The sequence below is a fragment of the Limulus polyphemus genome, unplaced genomic scaffold, assembly GCF_000517525.1.
Source record: "Limulus polyphemus unplaced genomic scaffold, Limulus_polyphemus-2.1.2 Scaffold2572, whole genome shotgun sequence".
Lineage (NCBI taxonomy): Eukaryota > Metazoa > Arthropoda > Merostomata > Xiphosura > Limulidae > Limulus > Limulus polyphemus.
In genome coordinates, this window is record NW_013668182.1 from 72,689 (window position 1) to 86,674 (window position 13,986).

The 13,986-nt window shown below is 30.2% G+C and overlaps 1 protein-coding gene across 1 annotated transcript in view; it reads left to right on the top strand.

The window, feature by feature from the left end:
* Window positions 1–13,986, top strand: part of LOC106467335 (laminin subunit alpha-2-like) — a gene marked incomplete at its 5' end in the record, with an annotated part of 162,333 nt that overhangs the window by 72,381 nt on the left and 75,966 nt on the right. Inside the window, 5 exons of the mRNA XM_022395494.1 lie at window positions 5,475–5,595; window positions 6,489–6,629; window positions 7,218–7,330; window positions 11,690–11,773; window positions 13,281–13,474. Coding sequence (XP_022251202.1) covers window positions 5,475–5,595; window positions 6,489–6,629; window positions 7,218–7,330; window positions 11,690–11,773; window positions 13,281–13,474 — 653 coding nt within the window. The remainder of the gene's footprint in view (window positions 1–5,474; window positions 5,596–6,488; window positions 6,630–7,217; window positions 7,331–11,689; window positions 11,774–13,280; window positions 13,475–13,986) is intronic.

Below are 13,986 nucleotides of genomic sequence, written 5' to 3' on the forward strand. Positions count from 1 at the left end.
TGTGGGGGATAAGTTAGCTAATTGGATAAAAGAGTGGCTGGATGGAAGAAAGCAGAGGATTGTTACAAATGGAGTTCAGTCAAACTGGATTTAATGTCACAAGTGGGGTACCTCGGGGCTCAGTCTTAAGATCTTTGCTCTTTTTGATTTACATCAATGATATAGTTGAAGGAATAGTCAATAAATTACTTAAATTTGCAGATGATATTAAGGTCTTGGGTGTGGCTAGCTGTGAAGAGGATGCTGCTGATTTACAAATAGATTTAGATCATTTAGTGAGTTGGACAAATAAATGGCAGATTGGTTTTAATTATAATAAATGCAAGATGATGCATGTGGGTTATCATAATTTGAATTATAAGTATAATTTGGATGGGAATAACCTTAACAGTGTTATGAAGGAAAGGTATCTTGGTGTAATAATCCATCAGTCTCTAAAGCCATCCAAGCAATGTGCTGTTGCTAGTGGTAGGGCAAATAGGATTTTAGGTTGTATCTACAGAAATATTGAACACAAGTCTAAAGAGGTTATACTTTCATTGTACAGGTCATTGGTTAGGCCACATTTTGGAATGTTGTGTTCAGTCTTAGGCTCCTTATCTTAGGAAAGACATTAAATTGTCGGAGATGGTTCAGAGAAGGTTTACTAGAATGATGCTTGTGATGGAGGGGTTGTCATACAAGGAGAAACTGAAATCTCTCAAATTGTTTACTTTTCAAAAAAAAGAGTTAGGAAGATCTGATTGAGGTATTTAAGATTGTAAATGGAGTTGATATTGTTCATGCATCATCTTTTTTTTCATATTTAACAGTAAGAATAGAAGGATTAGAGGACACAAATATAAATTTTGGCAAGGAAGGACAGTTTTATTTTTCTAACAGGGTGGTTGGCCTTTGGAATGGGTTGCATTCGAATGTTGTAGAAGCAGTAAATTTGAGTTTAAGAAAAAGCTTGATAAGTTTATGAATGATAAGGGCCGGCTTTAAGATTTTTTTTTAATTATTAATTTAATTTAGTTTAATTTTTGGATCCTTAAAAACAATATTCCAGTTTTGGATTATTTAATGAACTTAAACTCTTTAGAAACAGCCAACTCTATTACCATAGACTCTATATGTAGTGATGGCCAAGAAACTTGATAAGCATAATACAAATATGCATGCTAAAAATCTACAATGATATAGATTTTTACTTTAAAAGATGATTGCCACTCACTTTCATTTGTTTCTATGCCCAACAAGACTGAAAACAAAGCAAAAAACTAACCCACCAAATTGTTCATCTTTCTTGTTTCAGTCGAGATAACACTACAACTACTTTATCACTAGTGTCAGATTAAACCTACATCCACTCTGTGTTTCTGGGCAGTGTACGATGTCATCGCTTAGTCGTAACAACTAACCAGTAATTAGAAAAAGAAAAATCATAATTCTAGTGTAAACGATGTTATCTTAAAGTTCTCTTTTTGTACAGAAATCTGGTGTTCTTTTTAAAAGCTTAAGTATAGGATTAAACAGGAATTACCAGCCAATAATAATGAACATTAGATGACTGTAACATATAAAATACCCAGTGATTTGTAACATATACAGTCAGTGTGTTTAGGGAGCCAAACCTTATATTATGTATGAAATGAAGGAGTAAAAAAAAATTCAATATACATAATATTAAATTGTATTACACTCATTTGGAGAATACACTAACTTTCAAGCAGGGAAAAAAATGTTACAAAACAAGAAATAAAAATAATTTTGTAAATGTAAAATGATGTAGGGATGGCATTGCCAAAACGAATGCAAACATTAATATAGGGATGATACAGCTATACATAGCTATGCACACTTTATTTTAGTATTACTGCATTTGGAAGTTATATATTTCTGACGGATGGTATGCAGTTTGTTTATCATAATATTATGGTCATGTCAGGGTATGCATCAATGTAGTGTAACAAAGAGCCCAGGACTTGCCTACAAGAGAAACCAAGTTGAGTCAAAACATGTCATGATTATTACAAACTCTTGTTACAACGTCAGTCAAATTGACCAACCTCATAACCATTTTTATACTCGTGCATTGTAGTGTAACATTAAATATTAATATTGAAAGTTATTTATGGATGATCTATGTATAACTGTATCATCCCTATATTCTTGTCTGCATTCTTTTTGGCACTACCATCTCTACATCATTTTACATTTACAAAACGTTTATTACTTGGTACTTTACTAAAATAGATCCAAAAGACTTAATCAGGGTCTCAAATGAGCTACTTGATATATTTATAAATACAGAAATTATTATTCCCAAAATACAATTTCTCCAAACATCAGTGTGTCTATAATAGATATATTACTTTTAATGAAGTTTTTTAATCAAACAGTAGATATTCCGATCAGTGGCCAACTGAAACATGGCCAACTTGTATCTTTTCTTCTATGAAAATTCATTTTTGAAATGGGTATTAATCTCCAATCTATATATTTAGACACTTCATTACACAGACAATTTAATTTATTTCAATAACTTGAACTTTGATCCAAACTTAATATATCCAACAGAACTTAGAAAGAAGTAATAGCAGTGATATTCATGCACGTTACTTGGATGTAGATATTAATTTTGTAAAAGGCAGGATACAGCTGACTATTTTTTGACAAAAGAAGGGAATTTGATTTTCACATTCTTGGTCTTTTTATCCCTAACAGTGTTGTTTTGTCTATATTGTTAAAAGAATTATTATCTCCCAATTAAAAAAGATTTTTAACAATTTGTAATAATAGTAATTCTTTTATGGATAATCTTAAACTATTCATAAATAAATAAATTGAAAAATAATAGTTATAAGGATTGGTATATAAAACAAATTTTCATCCTTTTTTTGTAATAAATATGAAATTATATTAATAATTAAACTCTCGATGACAGAAACTAGCTTGTGGGGATCTTAGAGAGCATTAGTTACTCAAGCTTATCCTTGGTTAAGTAACTAACTTTAACAGTATACTGGAACAGAAAGGTCAACTTCAGGTAGCTGGACTTTTCTCAGCTCATCTGGTTTATATTTGAGCAAAATTTCAAGGCAAAGACAGGAGGATGAAGCTTAAGAACTACTAAGGTAAGGGTTTTTAGTTCTGTTTAACAATACTAATTATTAAATGAAAGGGTGGAGGTCGCGGGTTTTACATTGTAGAATTTTAGGGTGGTTTAATTTTACTTTAGTTATATATATAAATATTAAGGGGAACTGCATTCCTACAACTGGCTGCAGACAGCAAAATGTGGTAGGAGCTCGGATGTTGTGAGTTCAAGCACTCAACTCCCAACCCATAACTGATTTTCCTTAGCTGCTGGTGAGTTTGACATTGGCGTTGGGATTTTGTCTGACAGATGGAATATCCCCAATGCATTTGGGTGTTATGACCACAAATGTTATACATTATGACTCAAGGATGACAATGAGGATTGGTAATGGAACAATAATTCTGAATTTTGATCTTATTATAATGTTTTTTTTTTATGTGTGTGTTTGTAAATATGTACGTATGTACACACACGCACACAATGTTGATTTAATTCTACATATATTGTTAACTAATACTACCAAATTATTTTAACTAAAGTCAGCTATTCTTATATTACTTTTATGGAGTTTTTGGATTTCTTGCATTCTGAAGTTATAACTGATGCTTATAGGTAGCCAAGTTAATCACTCTACTTAACTGTTCTAGAAATGTTTGTTGTATTAACTGTTTATAAAGTAGCTTGAAACTTAGCAAAAAAAATGTATTGTTATTGAAATATGCATGTCTTATTAAAAAAAAAATTTCCTCAGTTCTGAATTGTTAATTGGTTTGTTGCTCATTTAAGAAGAGATAAAAGCTAACTGATAGTTTTGTAATAGGAAGGGCCATAATCTCTACAAACATTTTATTTAATTTGTACTTCTATATGAAAAAAATATTTTCTAATTTTTTTTTTATGCAGATGCTATTGTGCATTTCAAATTTAAATTGTAATTTGTTTATATTACATAGTCGTGGAACAACATTCCTTTTTAAATTCAAACTAATGGTTTATAGGAACTGACTTTTATATGCTTTATACAAGGATTTTATTAGAAGTAAATAAAATAAGAATTTTGACAATCTAGGTCTAGAAAACTGGGAAATAAAATGTTTTAAAGATGTTGGATAAATTGTGTAATATTGTTCCAGTAAAAAAACTGTTTTATGTATTAAGAAATATTTTAGGTACATATACTTATGACATTTAATCAAAGAATGTGTAGACCTTAAATCTCCCATGAGAATTTTAATGATCTTAAAATTTTTAAGATTGATGATACCCTTCTGATTATTAAGTTTGTGTAATATCAGAAAGTTTTAACAGTCGGAGACTTTCTATTTAAATTACCTAATATTACTATAATGACATATTGTAAAAAGTTAAATTGGCTGTTAACAGTAACATTTCAATGTTCCTAATGCATAAAATTGGAAATTTTGAAACAAGACTAAGAAAAGTTATGAATATTTTCTAGAACACAAATGTATGAACCCTGTTTATAAATTTATGATACAATTTGCTACCAGTGATGAAATATTTTCTTCCTTGGCTTAATTAACTTAGATTCTTGGATTACCTTACATGTTTTTATGAGTTTAGTTTGATTGAAACAGTTATTATCCTGAATTTGAAAACTGTGTGAGGAATTAGCTTACTAAAGTTTTTACAATAGTTGAATATGAGATATTTTTATGAATTTGTATATATATACGTGTGTGTGTGTACGTATGTATGAACCTGGCCCACTTTTATCTCTGGACTATTTAGAAGCCTTACCACATATTTAACTTAATCATGAGAAAATCTTGTCTAAAGTTTGTACAGTTTTAGATTTGAGTCTGATTTTGCTTGAAAGTTAACTTTAATTTGGAAACATCTTATCACATGCTTAATTTACATGGTTGGTTCCTTTTAAGATCTACTTTTGAGATATGTGTACAACTGCATACATTGTGTACCTCACCCAGTTTGAATTGTGAATAGTTGTTTAGAAACCTTTCATGACATTTATGTTTGACTTCACTATGAGAGAAGCATGCCTTAATGTAGGTAAATATATCACTGTATGGCTGTGGAAGCTATGAATCTGACATGGTTTAAAATCAGAAACTTGTTACATAAGAGATGTACTCATAAAGTTTCAGAATAGATCACTATAGAACCTTTAATTCAAAAATGGAAGTGCATAGTATTGCATTTTCTAATAGACTTGTATTATCATCTAGCATTGCATTTGCAATTAATGCTCAGCTAGGTACAAAAATCAAAGCCCCCCCCACACCTTATGATGTGTAACCTAATATCTGTATTAACTGATATATGAATTTTAATGCAAGTAGCATTAATTAATTACTTTAACCATATTTCAGTACATATTTCATTGTTTTCATTACATGATACATAGGTTAAATTTTGTATCCATGCAAGTGACTACACAGGTATCTTCCCGTCTTGAAACTTCTTCCAAAGCTATTGGAGTAGAAGACTGTAGATGTCCACCTCATTATACAGGCCTTTCTTGTCAGGTAACAGTTGTAAACTGTTTCATAACTGCTGTTTGTTTCTTTTACTTCACATCTTCATTTGAGATTGTTGCTTTTATAGTTATATTGAGGTTGTAATAACTTTATTTCCAAAATTTGCTGCTTTTTCAGTCAGTCAATTCAATATGACAAGTGAACACAGACTTAATGATCTGCAGAGACTTTCCTTATACTGGAAATACTTATGTACATAGTAATGTTTTTTATGATATATCAAAAAATTGAACAGATAATGTGGAAGAAAAATGAGTAAAAAAAATGTGCATCATAAATAATGATGTGTTTAATGTGTTTGAGTGTGTGCATGTTTTGATACTCTTTGTGAATTACTGGAAACTTTTTCAAAAGTTTATAGATATTGTAGGAAATCTAATTAATTTAAGTGGAAAGTATGCAAAATTCCCTCAATGATTAAGTTTAAAAAATTTTCATTTTTGCAATGATTATTAAACCTTTTGTGTAATAGTCACAACGTAAATGATTAGTGTACTTTTAGCATCTTGTAATAGTGAACAACTTAGTCGATAGGTTATGTGACCTTTCCTTGAATTGTTTATTGCATCAAATTATTATTTAAACAACTAGATCTATAATATTTCAGCTCTTTCTTTTTTTCTTGTGGTAGTTTATGCTTATCATTAATTCTGAAAATATTTAAACTTCAATGAGGGTTAAACATCATCAACTTTTGAGTAAAAATTTATCACTTTACACAATTCTCAGCCTGTTTACAAATAGCTTAAGTTGTAAATTGTACTTTTTTATGTTTTTGTTAATATTAATCTATGTTCGAATGTAAGAAAATTAATTTTTTTTTAATGTTTTCATTGACTTTTAAATATGCAAGCAAAGAAATGGTTATATGTTATCTGTAGGACCCATCTGATGGATTCTATCGAAAGAGAAAACCCAATTTTTTCGACAGTAGAGATATCTTGGATTTAGTGGGCTGGGCTGAACCTTGTGACTGCAATAATAAGACTCCATACTGTAATAAAGAAACATCAGTCTGTATTGTGAGTACTTGTTATTAAACCATGCCTAATGAGTTTAATGTGTCATTATTTATTAACAGCTTCTCCTTTAATTTTTTCCTTGTTAATGCAGTGTATATTTCATATTACTTTGTAAAGTACAAGAAAAAGCTTTCTGTCAAACTGTTGTTAACCATTACTGTAATTTGTTTTTGTGCTGTTGCTCACACTAATTGTTTTTCAAGTCATTATTCAGCATTCAACTAGTTTTTCTCATGCTGTTGTTCACAATAACATGTATTCAAATCATTATTCATCATTAAAGTAGTATATTCATGCTGTTGCTCATACTTATGTGTTTTTATGTCATTGTACATCATTAAAATAGTTTTTAAAGCAGTGAAATTGTATTAAAATAAATGTTCACCTTATGTATTAACTCCGAAGCCAAAAACACAAAACATTGGTTAAAATACAAGTTCTATTGTAATTATCTGGAGTTTAAAAGTTGTTTTTCTCTAACCTTTTTATCAATCAGTAATATTATACCTGGTTCAAATATTGCTGTTCATTGTTAATATAGTGTGTGATCTGTGATGTTTTATGACCAGAATTTGAATTATCCTTTAGAACTGTACAAGTAACACAGCAGGTCCACACTGTGAACTTTGTGCCCCTGGTTACTATGGAGATCCAAGAAAAGGCCCCTGCTATCCTTGTGCTTGTCCTTTACCAACAAACAGGTTAGTATACTGTTGGTAGAAGTAACAAATATAGAATCGATTTTACTAAATGTGATGTGATGTTGGTTCAGTTAAACTCCACTGGTCAAAGAATCACATAACTTTCTCTCAACCCTATAAATACTTACAAACAAAGCAGACAACCCGAACCTTTAACTAATATAAGAAATCAAAATTTCATATTATCGAAATCCACTATAACAATGATGCAGCCACTCTGAAAAATCCTTTAACACTGAAAAAAATAGTCATAATACAGAATTAAATTCACCACGTACAAGACAAAATAGACTCAAAATTTAAACACAATGCAAGTTACAGAATCAAAATTTCTGACAAACCCATTAACAGTGATGATAAAAGACCTCAAAGGATTGAAATGAAATTATTTAACAACAGTTCATTTCACAAAATAAACATAACATAACATAAAATATTTTGGGACAACATGGGACCTATTGATCCATCTCGGCTGTTCCATCCTCAAAACTAAATTAAAATAATTGAAAAAAAATGAAATAAAAAACATTTTAAACCCAGCCCTTATCATTCATATACTTATTAAGCTTTTTCTTAAACTCTCTAAAATTTACTGCTTCTACATCATCTGAACATACTTTTTAACAAATACAAACAAAACCCTTCATTGATGAATAAGAATTAAAAAAACAATAGACCCTTTACAAGATAAAAAATAAGCTAGAACTCTAACACCAAAAACATAAAATAAAAACCCTTTACTGAAACAAACTAAATAAATTACAAAATAAACATTTTATATACTGAAATGTAATAATAATCAACAAAAATAACACACATATATATATATATATATATAAAAGAAATACATTCATAACTATTCAACACAAAAACCTTGAATCTAAATAAACAGAGTAAAACAAAAACAAAGCAGAAATACCTATGATACACTTAACCAACAACAAGTGTGAGGTCTGATTCTCCTCACCTTTACCTCGTCAACAGACCCTCTGAAGCAACAGCTGTATAATGACTGGCCATGTTAGTGTCATGGATGATGTCTTGGGCCTTAACCAAGGCTTTCCTTGTCTGTGCCAGCTTTGTGTGCAGCTGGCAGACTTCCTCTTCCAATCAGGAGGGTAAGGTGTCCCTTCAATGCAGCATTATAATCTACTTTAAGGTTAGTTGTATGGTTATGGTGGTAGGTGGGGTTGTTGGGAGGTCAGTGTCTCAGCTGCCACTGTGGTACTCTCGGGACCTTAAGGGAAGCAGTAATTTGACTGCAGTTGAGGTGGATGCTCCCCTATTTAACTCAAACTTTCTTAACAGTGATGCAGTTAGTGCTGGGGCTAATAGTTGTACATGGTCCATATAACCTGTGTTGCAGGTCTTTAATCCTGCCAGTGGTAGTAATCTGCAAAGCCTCTAGGGATGCAGGTCCATCCCTTGCTTTGAAACACTACCTTGGTGGATACATTTGTTCAGTTGTGTATAGAAAGTCTTGATGATTAAATGTACCTTCTATATATCTACAAACATGAAAGATATGCAAAGCTTTACTGTAGTCTTTAGTAAGGTTTGTAATGTGTGAAAATTCTAGTATGTATAAATACAAATCTGCAACTTGTGGGCTGAAGTTACCTCCAGTTGGAAGTCCTTGTATTTGTTGACCAAAATGCACAAATGTTTTTTTCAAGTGAAAAATACATTACCTACAAGAATTTATTTAAAGTGAAACAATGGTATTTTTGTGGTTGACATTGTCATAGAAAGTTTTGTTGTTGAAGAAAGAATCTTTTTTAATTTTATCAATAGGAAGACTAGTGTAAAGATTACTGAAATCAAATGTTTTAATTGTTTTAATTAAAAACCTTTAATTTTCTCTTTACATTCAATGGAATTACCAATGATAATGAAAGGATTCATACCGATTATCTCTCTGATAATATTACAGTATTTCTTTAAATGTTCTTTAATGAATTTCAGACCATTACCTATCAGAACTGACATTCTTAGATGTAGGTTTATCATGCCTGTGCCTGCAAGACCTGTATTTGTACTGTGTTTCATGTAGTCTGGGGATCCAACATAACTTGGGTGTCACTTTGTAGGATGCAATAGAATGTACATCAAAGTCTCATAAAACTGTATTACATTTATTGGTGTTAATGTGTTTATACACCTCATTACTCAAGGTTTTAATTTTGTTTCAAATTAAATCCTAGTTCTTTACACAAATTTGTAACATAAAACTTTCACAAATGGAAATAATATAAATGTTTAACAACTTTTTTCTTACCCATAACATATTCATTGTTGTTAATTGTGAATTCATTCATTTATGTATTATGTCTGACTGTATCTACCCAGGTTCTAAATAGAAATATTTTTACATTTTCTTGTAAAACTTTACTGAGTTATCTACTAATAATTTGTTTGGTGCATTTACAACTACTTTTTTGACATTTTATTATGATTAAAGATTCTACTGCCAATGGCCTTCTTGCAAGAATAGCCAATAGAAGGGTATTTAATTTTGCAAATATTAGGCAATAACTGTTGTAGAAGTGTCTGACTACAGATTCTAATTTATCTATTTCTATACTTCGGTCAATAAATGGAACTATAAGATAAACTTTAAGATTATGTTAGTTAGGTGTTGTTGTTTTAGGTTTAAGTAGTGACAAATAGCAAATAATAGCTGGTCTGTGTTGCTCAAACTTGATGACACATTTATGTACGTCAAATTAAACAATAGCTCTTTCAAGGTCATATACAATTCTCTGAGATCTTTTGTTTGATAAACTTATATGGTGCTTTATAATAAATTGTCCCATGCTTAAACTTGTTTTTCTGTATTTGTACCCATGACTACATAGCCAACATTTAAGCAATTAAGGAAAGCATGGATTATTTAAAAACTGACAGTCTCGAGAAACATTACATCATATTTAACTCTGTTGTTAAACTTGTATGAACAAATTGTAATTAGCTTTTTCATCAAATAGTACTTTCTTTCCACTAGTTAATGTATAAACTATTTAAATGATTATACTTATTGAGAGATCTGGCATATTTATATAAGGTACATTACTGTGTATGAATAACCACGTCAGTGGCAATACGAGGATTCACTGCACCTGGGGCAGTTCTCTTTTTTTTTTTTTTGGCATCCTTACCTTCGGTGAACAGCTCCAGGTGGCACCCTCTTTAAATGGTGCCCGGAGGAAATTTCCCCTCATACCATCACTGAACCATGTATCCTCTGTATAGTGAAAATAATTATACTTGATAACATCAGGTTCATTCATATATGAGCAGCAAGCGTGCACTGGTTCATGGAACCACATGCTGCTCATTGTGCTTTGTGGTAAGCAGGCATGGTGTAGCCAATAATGTTACTCTTTCATTCAGCATTTTTCTTGTTGCATTTCTGGTTAAATGGCCATGAAACTTGTCTTTTGTTTCCTTAAACGTAGATTGACATTACTCTATGAAATGATGGAAATGATGTCGTATTTTTTTGTCAAATAATGTTTCCTTAAGAAAATAAGCTATATATTGATTTGTATTACATCTTCTATAGATTTAACTATTGCAGATATGTATGCCTGGAAATTAGCTCTTCAATTTCACTGCCCAATTTTTTCAGAAAAAATAAATTTGTAGATGTGAAATAGGTATTGTAGAAAAATAAGGTATGAAGTATTCAAGTACTACATACTTAAATAGTTTTGACTAAAAAGGTAATTGTCTGTAACTCCAGAGATCCTTATTTCTTTTATATAATAAAACTTAATTTTTTTTTTAATCAAATGTCTAGGCAAAATGTTTTGCATAGAATAAACTAAACAATCAGAACATTGGTGATAAGATATTTAAAAATATAATAATAGTAAGAGTAAACAAAAAAAACTTATCCCAAAAATAGGTACCATGCTAGATGCAAGAACAGTTATCTCACCTCGAGATTGCATAAAAGTAAAAGAATTCCTGGAGACTGCGTCAGGTTCAAAGAGTTTCCATTTTTGTTAATAAATAAATTGTAAGACTTAAGAATAATTTATCATTTTAGGCTTATTAATCTAAACTCCAGGCCTATATAGGTCTTTCCTCCTCTGCAAATATTTATAATCTTTCACAGGTTCTTGAAATCATGTTAACTTAGTCAGAGTTAACATTGTTTGCCTCAGTACTATTTAAAACCCATATAGTAGAAAACAACAACAACGGGTGCATCATGAATAGATATGTTTCTATGTAAATATGCATTTTCATCTCAGAAAGTAGATTTTAATTAACAGAGAGAATAATAAGAAAACTGAAATGTTTTCATACATGTCCATTGAAGCTAAAACAAACTATTTTTTTTTTTTTTAGTTTTAGTGATACATGTCAAGCTGACGGTAGTGACTACATTTGCACCAATTGTCTGAAAGGCTATACAGGTAGACAGTGTGAAAGGTAAATTTTATTTAGGGTATGCAGTTTGAGAGAAAAGGAATCTTTTTAGTTATGTTAGCTCTTCTGTTATTCCTTTATTATCTTTAACCAATGTCATGTTAATTTAGTGAGTTTATTAATCCATTTTATTTGATTTTGTCTTTTCCTTTATAGATATATTCTTCATCTATCAAGCAAAGCTTAGTTTTGATTTTTCAATTGGGAAAGATCCTTACTTGTTGTAATCCAGTAAACTAATTGTTACAAAATTAATATTTTTTTGAAGTATTGAATATCAGACTATAATATTTTTTCTCTCTTATGTTAATTTCTTCAAACAGTTTTGTGACTTTAAAGGTCACTCTTCAGTATATAATTTTACTGAAAATCTATAACAAAAACATTAAAATACCATTTTTCAACTAAACATAAATAATCTAATTTAAATACATATTTTTTCCAAATGTACAAACACGTAATACACTCCATGTATAAATTAAGTATATTAAAAATGCTCAAACATAAATATAATTAGTTGAAGTTTATCCAATATACTCTCCTTTTTAAATTAAAATCTTAATCCTTCATGATGTTTTTAATTGTAAAATTAAAATAATCCCCAATCCTTCACGATGTTTTTAATTGTAAAATTAAAATAATCCCCAATCCTTCACGATGTTTTTAATTATAAAATTAAAATAATCCCCAATCCTTCACATGTTTTTACTTATAAAATTAAAATAATCCCCAATCCTTCACAATGTTTTTACTTATAAAATTAAAATAATCCCCAATCCTTCACGATGTTTTAATGATAACTACAATTCTTTAGTTGATTTTCATTAAATGATGAATATATAGAAATCACCCTCGATTCCTTAGGATTCATTTTTATTTACCTTAAGACCATACTTAATCCATTAGGTGTTTTGTTTTTGTTTTCAAAGAAAAATACACAGATATCATTCTCATTCATTCCTTTCATAATTTCTCTATGTGGTTGATATGAAAAGTTAATTCTCTTAATATCACATAACTTATATACTTTCTAAGTTTTTATAAAGGACTAGAACTTAATTATTACAAGAGAGTAAAGAATATTTTAACTGACAAGCACTTGAATGTGTATACCGTACAATGTGAGAATATGATGACCATTTACTGGTATGTCTAAATTTGTCTATGTATAGTACTGTTCTCAATTTTTCATATTTTTTCTCTTCAGTAATAGTAATTATTGAGAGACGTTTCTTAATTCTTTAGGATTTTTGTTTATGTGATTACTACATCATTTATTGTGAGCCTGGCTATAATAGCTAAGATTAAACTTAATTTTAACATGCATACTTTTGATTAATGCAGTCTTTATCACGAGTTCTTGCTTCTCATAGTAAATCCAAAAAATAGCGTGTTCTTTACATACTGTATATCTTTTTTTTTCTGTGTTATACAAACTGTCGTTTATTTGTTTGGAATAAAAAATTCAGTTCTCTAACATAATTTATTTTAATTTTTTAAATCTTATTAGGTGTGAAGATGGCTATTATGGAAGTCCTATAACACAAGATGGAACCTGCAGACCATGCAGTTGTAATGCTTATGGCTCTCGTAACAGAGTATGTGACAAAAGAACAGGCCAATGTTCTTGCATACCAGGCATTACTGGCCGTGATTGTAGCGTCTGTCAACCTCGTTATGTTTTAACTGAAGTTGGTTGCAAATGCAAGTACAAGAAATTTTCTATCTGTAATAACATTTGTTAAGAGGTTTTTTATGTTATGTAACTATTGCACATTTTTCAATTTTTTTTTTCAAGTGGGAAAAACAAAAACTGTGCAGTAGAGTAAGGAAAAGTATTAAAGTATAAAATAAGTGACTGTTTCCTAACGTTAAAAGAAATTAAATCAAGACATGAAGCTTTCTTTCCTTAAAATCCCCCCTCCCCCTTCCTGTGGTGGCTCTGTGGTAAGTCTGAGGACTAATAGTGCTACAAATCACATTTCAATACCCATCACAGATATCCCATTATGTAGCTTTGTGCTAAACAACAAACAACAAAAATTCGATGACGAGGAACCCACTTTGAGACTAATAATGGCTGGAGACGGCTTAAATGGGTAATGAAGAAAAACTTTAATATAAGTTTAACATGACAGCAAATGTACATTTGCTTTGACAAGGTTTTGTCATCATCAGGTGACACTTGACGACCTGATGATGACAAAACCTTGTCA